This window comes from Bactrocera tryoni, chromosome 1 (assembly GCF_016617805.1).
Source record: "Bactrocera tryoni isolate S06 chromosome 1, CSIRO_BtryS06_freeze2, whole genome shotgun sequence".
In the NCBI taxonomy this organism is placed as follows: Eukaryota; Metazoa; Arthropoda; class Insecta; order Diptera; family Tephritidae; genus Bactrocera; species Bactrocera tryoni.
In genome coordinates, this window is record NC_052499.1 from 65,728,244 (window position 1) to 65,753,282 (window position 25,039).

The 25,039-nt window shown below is 38.1% G+C and overlaps 1 protein-coding gene across 5 annotated transcripts; it reads right to left on the reverse strand.

The window, feature by feature from the left end:
* Nucleotides 1-1,248: 1,248 nt before the first annotated feature.
* LOC120766458 (kinesin-like protein KIF19) lies at nucleotides 1,249-24,608 on the reverse strand. 5 transcript variants are annotated; one of them, XM_040091983.1, is made up of 9 exons: nucleotides 24,542-24,608; nucleotides 24,313-24,429; nucleotides 4,156-4,334; nucleotides 3,938-4,084; nucleotides 3,485-3,754; nucleotides 2,456-3,425; nucleotides 2,244-2,392; nucleotides 1,827-2,167; nucleotides 1,249-1,740 (listed from the first exon to the last, which is right to left on the reverse strand). In XM_040091983.1, exons 3-9 carry the CDS (start codon nucleotides 4,264-4,266, stop codon nucleotides 1,521-1,523), a joined length of 2,208 nt encoding a protein of 735 aa, XP_039947917.1. In that variant the 5' UTR covers nucleotides 4,267-4,334; nucleotides 24,313-24,429; nucleotides 24,542-24,608; the 3' UTR covers nucleotides 1,249-1,520. The 5 variants fall into 5 exon arrangements, with proteins under 5 accessions (XP_039947917.1, XP_039947918.1, XP_039947916.1 ...); XM_040091984.1 differs by having other exon boundaries at nucleotides 24,502-24,555; XM_040091982.1 differs by lacking the exon at nucleotides 24,542-24,608 and adding an exon at nucleotides 24,502-24,520 and having other exon boundaries at nucleotides 24,313-24,447.
* Nucleotides 24,609-25,039: the final 431 nt, after the last annotated feature.

Sequence of the window (25,039 nt, forward strand, 5' to 3'; positions counted from 1 at the left end):
GTTCTCACCAAATCATTTTACTCGCCATAGGAAAGAATATTCGGATTGCTGTTATCTTCACATTCAAAACATGGCTTGTCATGGGGTTTTTTCTTGCCTATAACCAATGTCGAAGGTCTTTGAGACATCGTTTGCGGACTTTACGAGGTGCCCAAATTTTATACTGATCTCCGAACAATGGATGGTGGTTTCACTTCAAGTACGCCATATACTGGAAGGTAGTCGATCAAGATGTTAATGGTGTATTATATTACTCTATGTCGCCGATGTAATCAAGTAAAGTCCTCTTGATACTCCTAGGAGGAGGCTCCGCTCCAAGCAGAATGGAATGAAAGGGTGTATTGTGTTCCTTAACCGGAAGCATGCTGGTGTTCATTAGGGGATAGCATGAGGGATGCTGGTATCGTACGGAATGCTGTGTTCTAAGCTTCTTCATCTGCGTTACACTACATCCAGGTGACCATATCGGTGCAGCATAGTTAACGATTGGTATGAAGATGCCTATAAGATTTCTTCGTCTTTTTCCCAGGTACAGTCAGGTGGCGGTAGTATGCGGTGTGAAAGGGTACCAGTACAGTACCAGTTGTTAACAGTCGATATTTAATGGCATCGACTGCGATACTAAGAGCCAATCTGTACTCCTTCGTCCAGTTCGTGAATATTGTCGTTATGGATTTAGTGAGGGAGAGTGTTAAGCTCCTTGCTGAGATGGAGCGAGAAAAATCGGTGACGCAGCTGTTTACTTTTGAGCTAAGTTATTGCTAGAAAGCCTAATTCTTACTGTACTAGTAGTACTCAAAGAAAATTAAAACCCATGAAACAGGCACTGCTTTTCTCTACCTAAATTATTTTAAGAGAAGCTACGATCCTAGTTAGTTCACCTTAACCAGCGTTTCGATGTATATACCTGTAGATAGGAACTAAGCAGAGTGAGATTTCGCTTTGCTCTGGCTCAAAGATTGACTATATATTGCATATTGCTGAAGACAGCTTCGCGGTTAGACCACATTCCTTTCTGAACTCGTCTATTTAGTTTAGGTGGTGTTTCTGTGCCTGTTTTTATTGTCGTCTGAACCACTTTCTCTTCTTTATGAAGGAGTTACCTATTCTGTTCGTTTAGCTTATTCAGCGCCATTTTGGGTCTTAGTCTAAAGTTAGTTAGATTTTGAACTCAATACATTCAGTCTTATGCCCGAAAAATACTCATTTTAGGTTTCCACTGAACACAAATATTATTATTTTTTTTTTTGTTGATATGCTTTTGTGCGCTTTATTTCAAATTCTATATTCATTATTTTATATTTAATTGCGAATTTCATCTTAAAAGTAATACCTAACCCAAAGTTTCCGACTCTACTTTTTGAACTTGCCTCGTTTTTGAGAAAGAAAAATAAATAAATGAAATTTATCATATTTCCCTGAGCAAAAACTTTTCCATTCGCCTTGGCCGAATTGTCTACAAATAAATGAAATGCTTGTGCTTTTGAAGATTGCGTTTTTCGGTTGCTCATTGTCGGGTCTTAAGTGTTGTTGGGCGTATGCCTAGCCAGTCGTATTGAGGTGCCACGTCGCGTTGACGGTGTAGTTGTCGCGGATAATTTCGGTAAACGTGGATTAACAAGTGGTCCCATGTGTCGATCTGGTCCATCTTGAAAAGCGCTAAGTATTTGACTGTCGATCGGTGGCAACGGTGAACCAGGCGACCATTCAGAGCTGGAGCTAGAGCCGGGTGATTCGGAACTATATAAAGATACACAAATATTGTATATAAGTGACAGAAGGAGAAGATTTCTAAGGTAAAAATTTCAAATTATTCAAAAACTTACCCAGCTGTATAGATTGGCGGCAATTTGCGCTCATAAGATGTAGATGGCGTAACAACGCCAGCATGTATTTCTTGCTGGTATAAACCGTAAAGTTCGCGTAGTTCGTCGGGCAATTCGACATTGCCTTCCTCAATCAAACGACGTTGTGAACTTATGATATCCTCACATAAACGCCGTTGACGTTCGGCGCGCAAGAGTTGCAGGTCTCGTCGTCTCAGCTCAGCCTGTCTTGCTAGGCGCTCAGCTTGTAGCGACACCTTGTCGGCTTCCAATTCATGCACGCGACAAAGTAGTGCCAACAATTCGCGCTCTTCATCGCTGGTAATGCGTTCCGGAAGTTCCTACCAGCATAAGATATTACGGTTGGTGTTCTAAAACTTGAATAAATACTTTTCAAATTCATTTTCTGTTACTTACATCTTCTAACTGCACACCCTTTTGCCGACACATTTCAAGTTCTTGTTCAGTACGCTCGCGTATCTCTTTGTAACGACGTGTCTCTTTCTCGATTGCCGAGAGTTCACCCCAAGCATTTTTCAAGGCAATCGCGCCTTCGGATTCAATATCTGTAGAAATGTAGAAAAATTATAAAAAAAACATTTATTCTACAGATATTTTAGCTCCCTTACCGTCGTCAGCTGGTGAATCGTAAAGTTTACCCATGCGTCCCTGCCAATGCGATATGATCATGTGCTGACGCTCTGCATCGAGCTCCAAACCGAGCAAATGGCTCTCCGCTTCGAGCAGTTTGCGACGCAGCTTCATTTGTTGCTTGAAGGTGAGCACGATCTGCTCGCGCAAGTAGCGTAATTCCGTTTTACGTTTCTCATCCTCTTCGGTGGAGCGCGCCGGTTGAGCCGCAGCAGCCGCCGCTGCACCACTACGCGGCCGTTCGGTAAGCATTTTGCTACGCAGACGTGTTACCTCCTCGCGCAGTTCGGTTACCAGATTTTGGTAGTGTTTTGTGGGAAAGTTTTTGACCTCATCAATGTAAACGGAATTCTGCAAGCGTGTAGAAATGCTATTTGCGCGATCCGCATATACAAGCGTATTTTTAGTTTCGTCGCGATGCTTAGCTTCGGGTGCGACATGCGCAATCATAACGGTCTTGCACTTGCCACTTAATGCCTCTTTTAGTAAACGCGTAAGCTTCGAATCACGATAGTTGACGTAACGCGCACCACCCGACAGCGCATTGATGCAATTGCCAAGCGCCAGTAGACTGCGATTGATGTGTGCACCTTCTTGTAAGCGCTTACCACGATTCTTGGTCTTCTTAGCACGTTCCGAGCCAGCAAGATCGGTGAGAAAGAGACGACCTTGTTTTGTGCCCAACGTTGTTTTCGTCTGTACGGTAATACTGAGCAACGCATGGCTACGCGACGATGTTTGGTTGGCTGCTGTCGGCTCCATGGTACGTGCTTTGTTGCCCCTGAGCAACAACGAAACGACCTCTTGCCGACTAGTCGTGGTGATCTCCGAGAGGCCGGCGACAGTTATGCGTTGACCGCGATTATCTTCACGCAGTTCTAGCGGCCCGCCTGGATTCAGCAGATCACGTATAAGCTCATTGTATATTTCCAAGTAGGAAATGGATACCTGCAATAATTGAGTAATACTATGAAGAGTGTATGCAAACAATTTGTCACCCAACTAACCTTGCTGCCATTATTCGACGTATTGTCGATATTTTGAAATATTTCCTCGATGGCTCGCACCATCAATCCACTTTCATTGTTATTGGCATCGACATCGTAAGCCGCCGTAGCGGCTCGTTCGGTCGCTGTTGAAGTGCCTTTCTTACGACAGGGACCCAACATGGTGTGTGTTTTGCCTGAACCGGTGGCACCATAAGCGAAAACCGCTGCATTGAGACCATTGAGCACATCCTTAACCAAAGGAGCAGTCGTTTTCTTATAGACCCTCTCCTATTTTATTTTATTTTTATTTTTTTTTAACAATTAATTATAAGAAAGAAGAGCTTCAGTTTCCACTGCTTTTTCAAGTTTTGTAATATAAAATTATTTTTAATATAAAATTTTTGGTCATTTAGTTGAGCAATCTGTTGGACCTCTTGAGCACAAGTAAATAAACTCCACACAACTTCTTACCTGCGTGTCTGATTCTTTGAAAACATGATCGTACGAGTATTGTCTCGGTCGACTTTTACCACCGTCATCAAATAATAGTGATTTGTCCGAAATCACATCAATGCAATGATCGGAGCTTTCATCGCTGGGTCGCACGCGAACCACAACCTAGAAAGCGGTTAGACAAAACCATAAAAGTTATGTCTAATAATAAAGTATAATAAATCGTTTGAACCAACCACTAAACGCTCCTCTTGCGGACCGTTTGCTGTCGCTAGTCCGCGACTCTGCGCGGCCGACGAGGATGAGCTGCCACCACTGCTGCTTGACCAACTACCGTTTTGTGCCATTTTACGCGCCGCAAACCGCGGTGGCTCACTGCGGGAGCGAAGCGTGATTAAAGCTCGTCAATTAGTTGCTGTAATTTGGAAAAAATCACTGTTAACCTTAAGGGAATATAGCACATACACACTACTATATAATGTATAATATATGCTTACTTCGGTTCAGAACAACACTGTAGGAAAATTTACAAATATTCTTGAAAAGGTTCGTACCTATAACTTATTTTGATAAATCGAAGTGAAGTTTTGATTAAAATGTTTATATATGATAAGTTCAAGTTGTCGAACAGATTTGCCTTGATTGTAAAATACAAGATCTGGTATCCTTAAGTTTCAAATTTTCACTAAGAGTTATGGTTCACCAATATAAGTATAAAACGGGGAAACAATAATCTAAGAAATACATTTACTTCAACGAAGTTATCGCCTTGCCCCCAATTATACTTTACTTTGAGCGTTCGATTGAACCTTTATCGATTCCGCGCATATTGTCACAAGTATTGGTTTGCCGGCTTTTTTGGATTTCTTCTCATTGTTTAGCTGCCAGATATCTATACCAGATATGACCTGGTTTTGTCGCGTGATGCACTGCAGGAGCTTTTCGACGTAGCTCCTCTAGGGGGGCACAAGGTCTCCTTGGGAAATCCTTGGCGTATTACCTTCAATTTAAGGCTTTCGAATGCGGCGCTAATTTTAGCGACACTATTCGTCAGAAAATTCAAGGAGGCCTGGTTCGCGCACTTGATGACCCGCTGGATTGTTGAGTACAAAGCTTAAAAGTAAACTCGACAATCCGACGTCCATCTCCACCCATTCCTCCTGTATGGTGCTAGGTGAGGGGGAATTTCCCTCTATGACACCCATCTGTTGTCTGTCACTGCCTTCATTGTTGAAGTGCCTGGCTGCGGCTTCATTATTCTGCTCTGTTCATTGTCTGAGGTTTTTGGACAGAGTTCCTGTAGCTTCATGTTGTGAGCAATTCCTTTTCAGGGAACTGCTTTGGCTGCTGGTGTCGATAGGAGGTTTCGATTGTTTTCTTTTCAGGAAACAGTAATTATCCTCCACTATCTGCTTTTGTCGCTTTATTACTTCTTTGTCAACTGAGTTGCCGCCAGTCTGTCCTTTGGCACTCTTTCCCGTTAGGACTGCACTCTGCTGCAGTTTTTCCTCACTTTTTTAGGACTTTATGCCTTTTCTTGTACCCATTTTCCCCATTAGCAGCCAGTGCTCATTGGTTAGTACTCATGGATACTTTGAAGGTGAAAACTGTCCGTATCCTGTCGTATAGCATAAAGCCCTCACTAAATTTTGCTAACCTAGACATCTCAAAATTAATATGTGAAGTAGGATGAATATTGAGCAAAATGTTGCAAGGTTGTCAGGCTTCCTATCGAAATTAAACTGGGGATGAAAGTTTGCTGTAGCGATTTGTAGAAGCATTAACTCTTGATAGATTAATAGCTGTTACGTTGGGTACAACTTTTTTGGGTCGCAATTGGCAGACGTTGATCTTGACAACATCTGGTTCCAAGATGGGGCTAAGTGCCGTCCAGCATGTGCAGTAACCGAATTATTGCGAGAAAAGTTTGTAGATTCGATTATTTCAAGAAATAGTGATATTGAATGTCCACCAAGATGTTGTGAGTTAACATCATCAGACTACTTCGTGTGGTGCTATTTAAAGACATTGGTTTTAAGCAATAAACCAGCCTCTCTTCAAGCTGTAGAAGTCAACATTGAACGTGCTATTCATGGCATACGACTTGATTTAGTGGAAAAAATACTCGAAAATTGGGATTCGTTGCTGCAAAAGAAGTCTTGGATGCCACTTGAATAATGTTAAATAATTTTATCGATTTCACTTCTCACTTAATGAAATCATAACCCTCTTATTGTAAAACCCTGTCAATTGTTCAACATGAGTTGCAAATAGTTTCACCCTTTTCTGCATTTTGATTGAAAATTAAATACTCGTTAATGCCATGATTGATTGCTCCAAAGGTGTCAAAGGATGCACCTGCTCATAAACAAGTGAAACGGACACACACCACTCAGTTATACGATCACAAAAACCTAAAAGTCCATTGCAGACATTAAGTGTCATTAAGGATTCCGTGAGTTGGCAGTTGTGGGCGTTGAAAAGCGGAAAACTTTTGTTGATGTGCCACAACAATGTTAATAGTTTATAACAGAAATCACATTACGGTGGAAATGCATCAGCATTGATGAATAATTAAAAATAGTTATATAAGAAATCGTGTTAACGTTTTAGGTGAAAGTGTTGGCAAAGTAGATGCGGTATGTTATTTATTTCAAGGTAAAGTAATAATGATCGAGTGTTAAGACTATGAAGAAAGGCTGGTAGATATTTTGCACTAAGTTGGCTTGGGTCAGTGTCCAAGTGAGAAAAAAAAAATTGATTGAAAATAAGCTTCTAGTTATACCGACATGCTCGTGTAAGAAGTTTTCAGCTCCGCTCAGATAAATATTAGTAAATCCTTCAAAACTTTTGATCTAACAGTCGTGTGACCATTTTGTAGTACATTTATTGGAAACAAGCAATTAAAGTTGACATTTTTGCAGTGTCAAGATACCATTAGTCTCAGTTAAAATAAGATCTCTTTATCACTTGTATTAAGGCTTAGGACTTGTGCAAAGGATTTTCAAGGAATATGCTATTAATAATTGGGGGGCAATGTCCGTCCATCAAAGCTTAGTAGTTAGACCCACTCTCAATTATCTGGACTTTTTTCGCTACCCGGAAGCGTCAATTCGATACCAAACGAGGTTTCAGACATGGCGACTCCCTTTCCAATCTACTCTTGGAGAAAATAATTCGCTGCAAAACTAAAAAGGGAAGCTACTGTCTTCTATAACTGCTGACCGCCGATGACATCGATATCATTGGCATCAACAACCGGGCCGTTAGTTCTGCTTTCTCCAGACTAGATAAGGAAGCGGGGCAAATGGGTATGGTAGTGAAAGAGGGCAAGACAAAATATCTCCTGTCATCAAACAAACAGTCGTCGAACTCGCGACTAGGCTCCCACGTCACTGTTGACAGTCATAACTTTGAAGTCATAGATAATTTCGTCTATCTTGGAACCAGCATTAATACCAACAATAACGTAGGCATGGACGATGCCAACATCTGATGAGTGGACATTACGAGTTTTCGAGAGAAAGGTTCTGTGGAAGATTTATAACCGCGTAAGCGATTTCTACGCTAGTAAAGAAGAACGAAGCGTCAGTTCTCTGTTTGCAGAGGGGAGTTAATTTTGAACATCTGCTATCCTGATTATATTTTTTTTTAACCTGAAGGGTCTTAGATGTAATTTCTTCGAAAAGAGTCAAGTCAAATGCTATAGAGCTTTTGTAATTCTTTCTATGGTGCAGTAATATGGTGGACGTACGGAAATCTATCTAATCTATCTATCTAATCTCCAAAAATCACTCTAACGGCAGACCTTCTACCTGCCAACATAGACATCTTTGCTGAAAACTGCGCGGCTAAATAGGTGGGACATTTACTGGCTGCAGAAGAATTTACATAAAGAACTCGGTGTTTATTGGCAGTTTAGCAAGTACCGACTACATGACCCCGCGTTTAGATTGGAAAAAGAAAGAAGATCCAAAATTAACGTAGAAAAAGGGTCTCCACAGTATGCAACACTGGAAGATGTATCGATAGTGAGACTGCAGAATCTATTGAAATTCAAGTCTAGTGCTGGCATCCTGAAGGATAACTAATTCTCATGAACAACATGACGGCAATCCATCAGACATCAGCTAAGGATCAAAACTAGGATAAAAACTGGTCTACTCATGGCTCACTCTAACATACTAAATATAATGTAGATGATTCACATACTCCGTTACAATAAAGTCGTTAACTTTGTCTTTGTTTTCGCACGTAAATTTAACACCATGCTGCACCATATGTGTATATACAATTTTAACACGAGTATCAACAATATTTAACCTTCGTGAGGCCGAAATACTCGCAGCGCCTTGGTGCAACGACTTAAAGTATGCATAAATAAACAGCAAGAATTTGAAATAACTGTTTCACGTGTCGTGTCGTTGAGGTAGGATCAGTTGTTGTTATTGCTTAAATATTGTGCACGCATTTGTGATTACCGTTATGTGGCGTTCGCTAGTCAAGGCAAGACCTCAACCTTAAAGAGCGATTAACTTAATCACTGCATTTACAACACTAATAGTTAGACACACGAAAATCATAATAATAAATAAAATAATAATAAAAAATAAATACATATAAGAACAACATTTTGAAAGTGTGTGTGTGCTTAATTATTTGGGGAATTGATTTTCGTGAATTTGTGCCCAAGTGTTGACGGCTATAGTTTCGTTAATGTTTATGTTAATTGGCTGATTTGGCTACGGGTTTCCCTACCCGGCGTCGCATTTGACTTAACCTTCTACAGATCGATCAGTTGAGACAGCACAAATGAGATTTCTTTATTTACACATTTATATATAAATATATGTATTTAAGCGATTTCCATTAATGTTTCGTTAAATATTTACACCATAATCATTTCCTTTTGTTGTCTCAGCTTTTTACCTTATATTGTAATTTTTTGTGTGTAGTTTCTTAGGGACGAATGAAGGACACACTTGTGAGAGTGAGTGAGACTGAGATTTTCTTATTTATTTTCATTAGCTTCACAGGCGTGTAGAAGTTTGGTCATTTCGTGCGGCACCATATTGATTGAAAATTTGCCGAAAACCTCTCGAAGAATCAATGCAGTATGCGGCGGTGCATTATCGTGGTGTAAAAACCGAGAGTTTTCGGCCCATAATTCCGGCCTTTTTTATACTCTCGCAACAAAGTTGCTAAGGAGAGTATTATAGTTTTGTTCACATAACGGTTGTTTGTAAGTCCTAAAACTAAAAGAGTTAGATATAGGGTTATATATACCAAAGTGATCCGGGTGACTAGTAGAGTTGAAATCCGGATGTCTGTCTGTCCGTCCGTCAGTCTGTCCGTCCGTCCGTGCAAGCTGTAACTTGAGTAAAAATTGAGATATCATGATGAAACTTGGTACACGTATTTCTTGGCTCCATAAGAAGGTTAAGTTCGAAGATGTTCGGCCCACTGCCACGCCCACAAAATGGCGAAAACCGAAAACCTATAAAGTGTCATAACTAAGCCACAAATAAAGATATTAAAGTAAAATTTGGCAAAAAGGATCGCATTAGGGAGGGGCATATTTGGACGTAAGTTTTTGGAAAAGTGGGCGTGGCCCCGCCCCCTACTAAGTTTTTTGTACATATCTCGGAAACCACTATAGCTAGGTCAGCCAAACTCTATATAGTAGTTTCCTTCAGGCAATTCCATATACAGTTCAAAAATGGAAGAAATCGGATAATAACCACGCCATACAAAGGTTATGTTGAATATCACTAAAAGTGCGTTAACCGACTAACAAAAAACGTCAGAAACACTAAATTTTACGGAAAAAATGGCAGAAGGAAGCTGCACCCAGGCTTTTTCTAAAAATTAAAAATGGGCGTGGCGTCGCCCACTTATGGACCAAAAACCATATCTCAGGAACTACTCTACCGATTTCAATGAAATTCAGTATATAATATTTTCTTAACACCCTGATGACATGTGCGAAATATGGGTGAAATCGGTTCACAACCAAGCCTTCTTCCAATACAACGCTATTTTGAATTCCATCTGAGGCCTTCTCTGTATAATATATACATTAGGAACCAAAGATGATAGCGGAATAAAACTTTACACAAATACGGTATTTGAAAAATATGTAAAAGGCGGATAATGAAATCTCGATTATCACTTTATCATGCGAGAGTATAAAATGTTCGGTGACACCCGAACTTAGACCTTCCTTACTTGTTTACGAATAGCTTCGCACAAACGACGCATAATACTCAAATAGTATTTCTTGTTGACAGTTTGGCCAATCGGTCGGATTTTGGAGTACACCACACGTCTATAATCGAATGAAACTATCAACATTTTGATTTTTGACCTGCCTTGACGTGTTTTTTTCGGCTACGGCTCACATTTGTCACGATATTCGGCCGATTGAACAACTGATCCAAGATTTATCGCCAGTTAAAATACGTTTCATGATATTCAGTTAGTTGGAAAGAACTGTTTCACAGACGTTAACGCGATGTTGTTTTTCGACAAAATTTATGTATTTTGGAACTAATCGTGCTTCCACTTTTCTTAGGCCCAAATGATCTTTCAAATAGTTTTCACTAGTTCTTGTGATATTCCAACGATGCCAGTAAGATCTCTGACTGTTAATCGTCGATTCTAAAGCACTAATTTCTTTATTTTATTGACATGTTGAACATCAGTTCATGTTGATAGCTGTCCGGGACGTGATTCGTCGTCAACGCCTTCTCAAACCTTTTTGAATAAATTGTAACAATCAAAAAAAAATTGCAACAAACAATTATCACCGTAGGCCTTTTCCAACGTTTCTGCATCAAAATGTTTATTCCGCAGACAAAATTTAATGGAACTTCTTTGTTGAATAATTTCGCTCATCGTCAAAATCGCCGAATGCACTTTATGTACTTCAAAAAGATAAGCGTAAACTAGACACTAAGATTATTTTGTTGTGATATTTGGCGCTGAAATCACTGACAGTCTTACCGACCCAGATAAAAAAAGTTCGGCAATGGATTTTCACGTGAAATTTAAATTAAAAAGTCTTACAATTTTTTGCCCATCATAGACACAAGTCATTGCTTCAAGTCTCGTCCTCTGTTTAGAACAAACATTGCAGTTAATGGATGCTGGCTTTGGGTCCAAGTTATGACACAAAATACTAAGATTTAAGAAATTCTAGCTGTTGCCTTCTTATCTTATATTTCTTAACGTTAAGAAAATTAGAAAAGAAGAAAATTGTACTTGGAATTGCTAAAAAATATTTTATGGTTTCGTATGTGGATCATTTTAGAAACTTCTGCGTGTCAAGCTAACAAAAGCAACTCCGAATGGTAGAAAAAAATTAATGAAAAATATGAAAGGAATATTATTATCTAGATACTAATAACAGTTTGCGTAAAACATTTATAGAAATTTTAACAAGAAAACTTAATCGTTTTTAGTAATAATGCCAAAGGAAACTGACTGTGTACGACTCTAAGAAACAAAAAAGAAACAAAATCAGGTCACTAGTAGAATCACAATAGAATAAAATGTTGTTAAGTTTCGCTCTCACTCAGTATATTTTTAAAATTTGCGCTCTGCGTGTTTATTTTCTACTTGAAATCTGAAAAATCTGGAAATAGCAGAATTTTTATCATTTCTAAAAAAAAATTTTTAAAAGAAGGAATTCAGTAAAATAGAAATACAGTAAAATAACGAAAAGTAAAATATTTTTCAGTCCAGAAATATGCTTTCAATAAAAAGTCGCAGATTTATTCAACTAAGCATTGGCATGGAAAGAGTGAGAAAGGAAAAGATACATACTATAGAGAGCAAGCAAGCACATCCATTAGACCATCAAACATCCTTTACTTGTTTCAACAACTTTTAATATTACATTTTAATTGAAATGCATTAGAAAAGATTAATAGTTTTAGAAGCAATTATGCGTTGAATTAACTCACACGTGCAGTCTGTACGCTTTAGACTCCGATACAAAGGTATCTACCGAATTAAATGGCGCCATAGCTTTTAAATTCAGCATTTCAATGGCTTAATGACGCATTTAGTAGTGAATTTTATTGATTACCCACTGATGCTTGTCTAATGAAGAGCCGTGGGAGTAGTAAATATGTGTGTATGATTGAAATTTTCTTACTTTGTAACCACAATGCACTAAATGCGTCCATATTTTCACTGTCCATATTTCAGTTAATCAACTTAATTAAATTAGTGGGAAAAATACTTTCGAATTTATTTTTAGAACATAAACTATATCTAGATTTTTATCAAAAATAAATTTTTTTACCCTGAACAGGGAAGCGTTAGGGTCTCCGAAGCACATAAGTATATACATACGAGGGCTGTTATATATATTTCTGGCCTAGGCAACACTAAGTGTTGCCATGTGCAATCTGACATTTCCATTGGAAAGTTTGACATTTTTTAGCATAACATCACTCGGAACGTTTTGTCATTTAATCGTGAATTGTTTTATTTACAGGGAATTAAAAAATTCATCTCGGCCAAAAAATGGAATTAACTCGTGAACATTTTCGTGCGATCATTTTTCACAACTTTCGACGTGGATTATCACGACAAGAGTGCATCGATGAACTAAAGTCTTTGTATGGCTATGAAGCACCATCCTATAGTACTGTGAAAAACTGGTGCAACAAATTCAATCGTGGCCGACGCTCGCTCAAAGACGAATTCCCTGAAGGTCGTCCAAAAACAGCCGTTGTGCCAGAAAACATCGATGCCGTACGTGAACTGATAATGCAAGACTGTCATGTAACATACCTTCAGGTAGAGGCATGCCTATGCATTTCTCCCACCAGCATACATTCGATATTGCATGAACACCTGGCCGTAAAAAAGGTTTGTTCTCGTTGGATCCCGCACAATTTGACAATCGCTCAAGAAAAGGCTCGTGTGGATTGGTGTAAAGAAATGCTGAAAAAGATATTTATAAGATCGTCACAGGTGACGAATCATGGATCTATGCGTATGAGCCCGAAACAAAACAGCAATCGCAAAAAAAAAAAATAAAAGAAAAACCATTTTCGTTGATAAATATGCCTATTTACATTATTAGGCCAGAAATATATATAGCAACCTACGTATATATGTATATAAATATAAATGATTAGCGTGACCAGCTGTGTCGATTTAGCTGTGAATGCCTGCACATCTGTATACTATATAAGCGATCTAGTCTATGGGTTAACCTCAAAGTTAAGATGCCGATCAAAACAGGTATCTCATTTGGTCAGCTTTGAACACCGGTCCGTTGTGTTACCTTGCGTTGTGTTACCTGAAACCCCTATATAATTGATAATAAGACTCTTATAAAACGAGCTCAGCTCGTTTAGACGTCCAATGCCAGTTTTGGCTAAGACTCGTGGTTCGGCGAAGGTAAGACTGCTGAAATGTTTCATCTTCAATCTGGCAAATACTGGACAATGGCGGAGAAAGTGCCTGGATGTCTCACACTTCTCCATACAATTAGCCCCTACTATTGCGGCCAGATGAACTTTACTACGGATTTAGTTCCTCAATTTTCGAGAAATTTATCTGAAATTTTGCACACGCTTTTTCTCCACAAGAAGATACTCATTTATCGGAATCGCCGCTATTGGTGCATTAGAGCGGGTGGAAATGTACATATCATTCTGAACAACTGTGGATCTAATACCGGTTTCGAGCCAGCGTAAGGCGAAGTGTTTTAGGTTTCATAAAAATGTGTTCGTTATACATATGTATATATATTGTATTTAACATACATATATGTGCGTTGTATAAGTTTTCTGCGAAATTCATTTCGACATTAAAGTCTACATATTAATTTCTTTGTGGTACATATGTACATACATAAATATCTAGTTGGATGAATGATTTTCTTGCCAAGCTTTACAACTAAAATTTTTGTATATGGGTTTGTCTATATGTAGGTATATATTAATTCACGTGCATATAAAGATAGTAATTAAAAGGTAGTAGTTTAATGTTGACTGCTTTTTAGGTTTCAATTTGTCACCAAAGCGATTAGGAAAGTTTCGTGTTAACCTATGTACATATGTAAATATGTATGGAAATATGCATTGTCATTAATTGCGATTGCTTGTGCCTTTAAATACACGCCCTTTGTGTATGAACACGCTTTTATTTTTGACTTGTAGACATTAAATTCCCAATATTTCAATATACTATGAGGTGTGTTCGAAAAAGGTAGCTTTTCCTTTTTCCTTGTCTATTCCTTGATAGACTAGGGTCGCTAATGTTTGTAAGAAAAAAATCATCGGTAATGAAAATGGCATTTCATTATTTTAACAATATCGATCTGAAATTTTGCACACGTCCGCCTCTCCACAAGAAGCTGCTCATTTTGAATTGCCGATATCGGACCCTTTTAGCATATAGCTGTCACACAAACTGAACGATCGATATCAAGTGCTTGCATGAAAAAGTTTTTCATTGGACGATATCTTCATGAAATTTGGCATGGATTATTGCCGAAAGCAATTATGCAATCTCTGAAGAAATTTTTTAAATCGGATTGATAAAACCCTTTTTACTTGTTTTTCATTTCTGTTATTTTATCTTCCTTTTTCAATGGGTTTTATTCTGCTATGATTTTTTTCACTTCTTCCTATTTCCAAAGGCAATAGTGTTGGCCTAAAAGGATTTACGTGTCAATAAGAAAATTCATTTGAAGTTAATGTACGATTAAATGAGTGATACAAGTGTTGAAAAATTGAAAGAAATAACGTTGGATAAACCTCGAATCATTATTAATGACTTTGCTATTATTTTTCAACATTTGTTCTCCTATGTGTGCCGTTAGACAGTGGAGTTTGCTTGAGGACGATTTCGTTTCGATAAGAATAATCAATGCTCCTGGTACAGGAACTGTTCAGAAGTTTTCTGCATTGTTTGAAACTACTTTTTTTTTGTCAATTTCTTATAGTTTGAACACACCTCGTATTTATTTACAAACATAAATTCATTGACATGTGTACAGAACAACTTTTAACGGTTATACATATATTATGCGCAGTTGAAGGCATACATGTCACAGACTATTGGATTGTTGACTACTTGTATGTTTGATATTGCCTCCTACCATAAATAATTATACATGCTTAAGTATGTATGTATATTTGTTATGTTTTTTTTAGATTTCAGATACATTGAACTGCCTATTTCACGCCATTATTGTTAGCATACCCATACTATATACATTTTTGCCCACTTTGGTAAACATAGAATTAACTAATTATGATGATAAAATTATTACTATCATTTGTAGATCGTATGCTCGTAAGCTGAACCTTAAATTAATATATTTTTCTGAAAAGTATTACTGTTTTCATGTATCGGAATTATGAAGACTTTTTATATGATATTTTTATTCATGTTTTGAACGTATTCACCAACTTTCAGTTTGTTGTAAATTTTTGTAACTGCACTATTTTTTACTGTCTAATTCGTATATGTTGTGTCAAAAACACAAACCTAAGAATGGTACAAACCCTCAAAAACGGTTGAGAGATCGTTTAAGTTATGCTTCGTTCTGGACGACCTTCGATCTCTTCAACTGATGAGAATATTAAGGATATGGTGCTTGAATATCGTCAGGCAAGTGTTAGAGAGATGGCAAGAGAGCTCGACTTCTTTCGCGAGTCCATTCGAATGATTTAGGTGGATATTTTGGGTTGAAACGCGTTCTTGCTCGATTCGTACCAATAATGCTGAATTTTTCCGATCCCACATTCATGGAAAGCATTATAACTGCCGATGAGACAGGGGTTTATGATTTTGACATGCGAAAAAGTCAACAAACATCGAATCGGGCGGAAAAAATGAGCCGAAACCGAAAAAACTTCGCCAAAGCCGCTCAAAAATCAAGGTGATGCTCATTGATTTTTCGATATTCGTGGTTTGGTGCATGTATGTATTTGTTCTGGAGGGTTAGACGGTCAATAAAGTGTTCTATTAGGCCGTACTGGGGCGTTTGCGTGAGAACATCCGTCGAAAACGGTCAGAATTGTAGAAGAACTGTGGAAGAACAATTCATAGATTTTACACGATGATAATGCACCATCGCATAGAGCCGCGATTGTGACCGAATTTAAAAAAAACTTAGCGAATAGCATCGATCAACCGTCATATTCACCATTATATAAGGTATATGAGGATTAAAGGAAACATTGACCAACCCATTTTTGACATAAGGTTATACTACTATCAAAGTAACATTCTCTCCGAATTTCAATAACATATCTGGCAGATTGACCGTTATTTCCACAAAAGGCCAGCCATATGCATTGGGGTCCACGTATTCGGTATGCGGGGGCTTGAAAAGTTATGTTTCGATTTTGACGAACGAATTTTAGACTCCATATGTCATACCTCAAGCGCACCTCATTGGTACTTGAGTTGTGTACTGGAAAGTGATAGAATAATATTGAATTTAAAGTTGTACTGTATGGAAAGTAGTCGTGGTTGTAGTTAAATTACTGCTATTTCTACAAGGTAACATAGGATCGTCGGAATAATGTCATATACCGAATTTGATGGAAACCGGTCGAGTAGGCCCCGAGATATAGATTTTCACCTAAATGCGGGCGATACCACTGCAATCGACCGATTTTGACCCCGACTCCTATATAGCCTTTTAGTATGATCCTGTTTGCAAAATTTATTGCCTCTGGCGCTTTTCTTAATGACTTATCGCTCTTTTAGTAGTTTTTAAGAAAAGCGTTATGAGGAGAGTGGGTGGAGTTATAATCCAATTTTATTGATTTTTCAATGCCGATTAAGGTTCTTATAGTTATAACATTAATATTTTAGGTTATTTTTTTCGAAATGTTCAGCCCACAGGTTCGCCTTTCTACTGCAATTCCCTATACCAAATTATAGGTTTATATAGTACATTAATTTAGTGATTAGTTATGGTACTTTATACGTTTTCGGTAACAAAATGAGGCAGTGGTCCCTTTACGCTCATTTACGAAATCGTATTTTTTTTCACAAGAAACGCGTAACCCAGTTTCATCAGTCACGCGGAATTCAACTCATTTCGCCATCCTGGTAATTTATATATATAATTCGATATCTATCTCGATTAGGTTTTTGCGATACAAGTAACCGTTAGGTGAACAAAACTGTTGAAAGAGTCCAAATATCGAATTTAAATGATTTTTTTAGCGAACATCGAAATTTGTCTCAATAATATCGTACACTTTTTAAACAGAACACAGAAACTTCAAAAAATAATTATGAAAAATATTTGTCGAACAGTCATGGCGAAAGGGAACTTTTGGAAATCTCAACTTTACTGTTACTTACATTTGCACTATGCTAATGTTTTGCTAGCATGCAGTTGATAGTGTTCAAAAAGCGCCACGGCGTATACGCAACCCATTCATGCAGTTTGGCGTCGTTGAAAACGAATGACAGTTTCTGTCTGTATGTGCATACATACAAACAGAGTACCATTTGAACTAAAAAAATTACTCCATAACACGAATGCCTTTTCCCCACTCTCTCTCTCTCTCTTCTCGGCCACATTTACAGCGTGCATTTGTATGTATGTATGGTTGTGTGAGCCGTTGGAGCAATAGACTTTAGCACCATTATATACTATATAGTATATGTATGTATAAGTGCCGTTGTGTGAAATGTTAGCTTGCGAATTCCCACCTGCCGTCCACTTCTTCTCCTCCCTGCGCATTTTCCATGTCCGCTAATATCTTGATAAGCGTTGTTTTTGCATTAAACTCGTACATATTTCAAGTTTTTGCTTTGTTTAACTGTTTTCGTTGTTGCCATTTGATTATTGTCATTGCAAGTGTTTATTACAAGGCACTATCTCCCGTTGTTGTTGTTGTTGTTATACTAATGTCCGCATTTGTTTATTTTCTGTGGCGGCTACTCCCGTTCAGTTCGTTTCTCGTATTGACGGTTCGGTCGTTTGACCGCTCAGTCGTTCGTGTGACTCGAAATTGCGGCGCTTGTCATGTCATATTGTGTATTATGCTGTGCACAAACAACTACATATTGCTCTATGCCTGTCAGTCTGTAATTGTAATGGCTTATTGTTTTTGTTATCTCATTGGTCAGATATGTACATAAGTACCGTTATGTTGATTTTATAGCGGTCAGTAGTTGCCGATTGGCGGTGCAGGTGATGCATAGTGATTTGCAGTGGCGTGTGTTGTTGTAACTAAAATTTTTTTACTTTTTGTTGGCTTTCCTTTATGTGGCTGTTATTGATTTAATAATGCGCTGAATTAAGCCTGACTATCATTTATGTGAAAAATGTTGACCATAATTTGCGAGTTTATTAATTTTGATATTCAACATGTTGCATAGAGTATAATAATTTGGCTCACTCAACGGTTGTTTGTAACATTTAAAACTATTCGAGAGAAATATAGGCTTATATAAATAAAAATATATAAAATATCTTATAAAAATATAAATTATCTTGAGGAAATTAGATGCATGTCTCTCCGACTTCCTGAGGAAGCGAATACATCAGTTGGGCGGAATTGGATGACTAACATAGACTTCATATACAGAATATGAAGGTCTCTGTTTCCACAATTAACTAGTAATAGTTCATGATATAGTCTATAAGTGCCAAAAATGGATGCAATCGGTGAAGAACTTTCCCTAATCCATATATAATTTCCATAAGAATTTCGCCTTTCGAAATGACCTTAGAGCGTATGGTAAATGTCGGCCATTCTCATAGAATAATATGGTGCTTGGCATGTCTCCATTTTTTGTCGCATTTTTCTCAATGTTTTGTTCAAACTATATTATCAAGTATTTGTACTTCGGTTGATATGTTAGATGTCTTACTGAAATTACTGAATACAATCGCTCAACTTCATCACCCATCATGAGACTCAGTATTCATTATTTAATAATATTCGACCGAATAGACCACGTCTAGCACGCAGTGAAGAAAATGTAGCATTCGTAGCTGAGGGTGTACACGAAGATCGTGGAGAGTCGATTCAGCGCCGTTCACAGCAACTCGGATTGACGTATGGAACGACTTGGCGCATTTTTCGTAGAAATCTTAAATTGAAAGCGTACAAATACAGCTTGTGCAAGAACTGAAGCCGCTCGACTTTCCGAAGCGACATTGCTTCGCTCTATAGGCTCTTGAAAAGTTCTAAGAAGATCCAACGTTTCCGAGCCAAATTTTGTTCACCGATGATGACCATTTCTGAGTCAATGGGCATGGGCGCAAACAAAGTTACGGTATTTGGGAAGCAATCTGCAGAGATTCAAGAACTGCTATTTCTTCCAGAAAAAAAAGATGAGGTATGGTTTGTTGATCGGTGAAATCATCGTTTCAAAAATGAAGCCGGTGAAAACGTAACTGTAATGTTATGCCTGAAATTGAAGCTCGTGATCTCGGCTCTTGTTTCAACAAGACGGCGCCACTACCCACACATAACATGAGTTAATAGATTTAATTTTACGTTTTGCGCAGGTCGATTGGCCACCAAGATCATGTTTTTTTCTGTGAAGAAATGTAAAGTCTAAAGTCTATGCAGACAATTCCGCTTTAATTCAGGCCTTCTAGCAAAACATCTCGCGTGCTATTCGTAAGTTACCAATCAAAATGCTAGAACGAGTCCACGAAAATTGAACTCAATGGATGGACCATGTCAGGCCAACATTTGAAAGAGACAACCTTCGGAAAATAAATGCCAAAAAATGTTCTTTCGGATAAGATTAAACATTTCAAATAAAATTTGATGTTTCTGGGTATGAAACGCGATCTTGCTCGACTAGTCCCGATAAAGCTTTTTTTTCCAAAAGGTACCAGTAAACAGGTCTCTTTGGACATGCTTGATCATATGAATTCCGATACCACATTCACGCAGAGCTTTATAGCTGCCGATCAGACATGGGCTTATGAGTTTGACATGCAACCACCAGAAATGAGCCTTCCATCAAATAGTGACTTTATCCAGAGCATGAGTGTGTGTGGTGAGAAATACTTGTACACAGGTTTATGGGGCCTCTAAAGCACCACAGCGTGACGTGGTAATTAGTTAAAAGTCTCAGAACAAGGAAGTTAGAGTAACAGCATATCAGCTAAAGAACGCCAATTGACCAATATTTTCGCACAAAGTTTGTCACTATGAATTGATCAGATGGCTGTTGAACACAACTTGAGTGTAATCTGTCCAAGCCACAGGAAAGGAATATCGTCATATTAGTCACATATCATATTAATGTGTGTACGTTAGTAGAACAACTGAAAATGTCACTGAGTAAAATAATGGGAGCAGTGATTTCAATTTACTGTTGGAACCGCTGTACTATCAATAGATATGGGACAGTCTATAATCAGAGCTTGGCTTTGATTTTGAGCTACAAGAACTATATAATGTATAAGAATTATATAATGTATAAGAATAAATCTAGAACTTGTCGATTTAGCTCGACATCTTTCAAAATGATGAAACGATGACAGGGTACAATGGCACTCCTTCCAACTCCTTTAGGTTTTAAAGCCAAGTACTGAAGTCGTATAAAGCACTCAGAGTAGATGAGTTTAAATCAAAGCTATGCCCACTCTTTTACATCAATACTTGTATATCCTGCATTTATAGTATAAAACCACATATGTGAGCATTTAATCTCCGAGTTAGCCATCTAAGCAGCGGAAATAGTTCTTGTTAGTATACATTTTATTTTCTTAAACGGCACTTAGTCTTTCGGTTGCCTTTGTATTATTAAATAATTAATTTAATAACCATTTGCAGTCGGAATATAATGCCCTCGCTTAGGCAATACTTTATAGACTGGCAAGCGACGCGTCTACAATTGTAACGGTTGCATTTGAGTGCTAAGTAGCGCACGTGTGTGTATGTGTGCGTTGCGAGACCGCCTCCATAAATTTAAAATTAAGCAACAAAAGTTGCAAAGTAAATATTTGCGTTCAATTAAAACGAAAAAAGGTTCGGAAAAAAGTTCAAGTTCAATCGATGTTTAGTGGAGCAATGCCTCGATTTAGTGGCGTACGCTTTTATGACACTGCGTCCACCATTTCCATACGTGTGTGTGGGCATTGGCAGCTATAAATGGATGCATTTGAACACTGACGTAATGGCGGAAAATTAGGTGAAATGAAATTGACGTGAAATAAACTTTGACCACCAAAGAGACCAGGGGTGAATTGAAAAATGCCAAAGCATTAAAAATTCACGCCATAAAAGTGGCATACAATTACATACATACATATGTGCCTATATATATATATATATATATATATGTATGTTTTTTGCCTGTTAGTCGCTGCCAGGTTTATTGCCGGTCGTATATCAAGGCCCTTGTAGAGCAATTAATATGACCCTTAGAATTACAAATGACCAGCGGCGAGTGGGCGGGCATTAATTTGGATTAAGGAATGGCACTTCTAATGAGTTGATGGCCAGTCACAGATGGCATAATTATTTTTTATTGGACGCGCAAAAACGCAAAGCCGCAAAAAAGTGAAAATGTAAGCGAGAAAATTTGAATATTCGTTTGGAACGAGAATGGAACACCGACTGGGAGCTGGTGGGGTGTGCGCTGAAATAAAATTCAAACGCAATGCGAACAACAATTAAGGCGAAAAATCATACTAAAAATGCCATGACATGCGAATAAATTATTTCATAACGCAAGTTTTGTTGAACTTCTTATCGCTTTCGACTCGACCGACTTCATGTGCGGGGCTGCCAACGGTGAGCGGTAAGCTAGCTAGGATTGAAGTGTAGTTTTACGAAAGCCGCTTAGGGAGTGAGCCACAAAAAACAAAGAAAAAAACAGAAAAAGAAAGTTGTGAAAGGCCTTGCTTTGTTATTGCCAAGTAGGTCAATTAAATGCGAGAAGCGCCAAAAAATAATGTTGGAGTGTAAGGGCCGCAAGTTATTGGTCCTTGAGACCAGCGGCATGCTAGCGACGTTGTTCTGTGCGGCGGGTGAGTACTTGTGAGTGCAGGGGTGATGTAAGTAACAACTTGAAAAGCAACTTCTATGCAAATTAGTTTGTAAAATGTGTGCTAACACATACTTGAAATGTTGCACGTTGGCCTAAGCTGGCAGGAGCTGTTAGAATATAACAACAACAACAAAGTATACGTCACTACTACATCATTTGATAATTTGCATAAACGGCATTACATGTTTGCCGGAGAAAAAAGAGCGTTTAAATGAAAACTGACTCACTTTAGGCTAAATAGAGAGAAAAAAAATAACATTGAAAAAGAAGTACGATTTAGAATCAGTAAAATTCCCATGAGCAATTTTTTATAATAGATATTTTTTATTTAAAACTATCTTCGGATTAGTACTGTCTGGGATTTTCAAAAATTCAATATTTTTAAAATATATTGTAGGCTCCTAAAATGTTATCGAACTGGCAGAAAAGTGAATAAAAAATCTGCCTACCGAGATCTACCTAAAATTTTAACTTCGCATTTAAATTATCCATTAAATTCCGTTTTATTATACCTTGAACAGGTAAACTCCGTTTGCCACAATGTACATGTGTGTAACAATCAAAAGGAAGCATCAGAGACCCTAATGAATAAAAATCAAATCAACACTCATTGCAGACGGAGAGTTCGAGTTGCCGCGAGAAACGCGAGTTACCTTTGCGCAGCCTCGTTCTGGATATTGTAGCAGGTTAAACACCTACTTGTCCAGAATACCCTACATATCCAACATATGTATGTATGTTCTGCGTGCAATGAGTTTCCGCATGACACCGCCCACCTCTTTGTATGCCCCACCAACCCCACTCATCTGACACTCTTTTCCATTTGGTCCGACCCCGTCGAAACAACACGTTTCTTGAGCCTCCCGTTAGATGACGTCGACGACAACTTAGATAATCCTTACCATCCCAACGGGGATTAGATAACCTTTAAAACAACAACAACATCAGAGACCCTACCTGTATATATCTACTTGTAAATGACCAACGTGACAAGCTGTATCAATTTAACTCTGTCCCTCTGTCCGTCCGTCCGTCTATCTGTATATATGCCAACGAGTTTTTGAGATATCGATCTGTTGCATACGTCCTTTTCTCACCAAGTCGCTGCTTTGCTTTTATCGGAACGGCCGATATCGGACCACTATAGCATATTGTTGTCATATAAACTGAACGATAGTTTAGCTTGTATGGAAAACCTTTTAATGGGTGACTCACTTCGAAGCTCCTTACTTTTTAAAGAAAAAACATAGAAACAAAAAAAATTTTTGAGTAATGTTCATTATCATAAGAAAGATCCTTCTTTCGCATGTATTTTTTAAAGATTATCTCTTTCAAATGTTGATCGTGGCTATGTCTCAGATGGTTCATCTGTTCAGTCCAATTTTCGATGCCGCGTTCGAGCATTTCGACTGGTAACTGGAGAATGACACGCGTGATGTTTTGCTTCAGGGCCTGAATCGAAACGGGATTGTCCGCTAAAATTTTAGATTTTACAAAAAGATCTTGGTGGCCAAACGACCGGCCCTAAACGTGAAATTATCTGCTCAACGCTCCTAACGGCAGTGTTTTTGAAAAAATATGGACTGACGACTACACCAGCCCACAAACTACACCTAACCCTTGTGTTTTCTGGATGAAACGACTGCTTTTGAATCTCTTCAGGTTGCTCTTCTTCCAAAAGCGGCTCTACATACCCATTGAGCCAGAAATTGGCCTCATAGTAAAAAATTTAGCTCGAAAACGTCGGATCTTGATGAAACTTTTCAAGAGCCCATACAGCGAAGGGCTGTCGCTTGGGAAAGTCAGTTCTCGACGTAAAATGTGTCAATTCGTTCCATACGTCGGGCCGAGTTGCTGCGAATGGCGCCGAACCGACTCTCCACGGTCTTCGTTAACACTCTCAGCTACGGCTGCTATATTTTATAGCTTCCGTGTAGCCGAAGTTATCGTCTAAACTGCTCACTTTTCGTTTAAAAAAATTTTTAAGTTTTTCTACTACCACAAAAATTCCAGGAAAAACTAAAGCATAGGTAAGAGTACATTCCTAGTTTAAGATATGGAGATTAATAGCTTGTTTCAGACAGCAGGAAAATCTGAATTTACACTCTCCCGTCGAGGCTTTTTTGAAAAAGAAAAAAACGGATTCCAAAAATTTACTAGGTAGCCGCCATTTTCATCACAATATCAATATACATATATAAAATGTTATGTAATCAAATATATATCTAATAAAGCCTGCAAGAAAGCTTTTCGATTTCATTTACTTCACTTCGAGAAAATGTTGTCAAAATTATGCCCTTTAAGGGCTCTAAACTATCCTAACCCCTAAAGCTGTTGTAATATGTACTAATGCCCCTTTCTTTACTTACCAGAGAAGATAAAAAATCCTTATTTATTTGCAATTTTTAGTTTCAAACAGTAAAACTTTTCAGCACTTAATTCAACGGCAACACTATGCACTTAAAATATCTTTTTAAAATCTTCCGCTTTCAAAGAGAAAATTTCTAATTTTTATACAAGCATAATTGAAATGATAACAACAACAAAATTATCCACACCTTGAACAATAACCGTTATATATCATGAAATATATTTTACCGAATTTTAACACCGCAACGTCCGTTCGCTTTAAGTTGTAAGGCTCGACTAACTCTTAGTAAGGTCGACTAGCAGCGACTAACTCTGGTCAAAACAGTGTTTTCCCATGAGGCCGCACACTCCAGTATACTGGTGCTATGTAACTGGGTGAATGGGCTTATAAGTGTGTATGTATGTGTTTACAGTTGTGCTTGTATGTGTTTATAGATGTGCATGTAAGTGCTTATGGGTGTGCATGTCTGTGTGCGCTCGCTTGTCCATGCTTAAGTGTGGCTCTTATACAATAGTTGGCCGCCGTTGGAGCGCTGACTAACTGACATAGCACGGGAAATTGCTGAAAACAGTAAAATGTGGGCTGCAGGATATGTGCGCCTGAAAGTAGGCTTACAGCAAATTTATCAGCTAACAGTTAGCGCAGTTAGTAAGCTTAAATGCACATTTACACATACACATACATATGTTCGTATAATGATACACATGTACATATGTATATATATT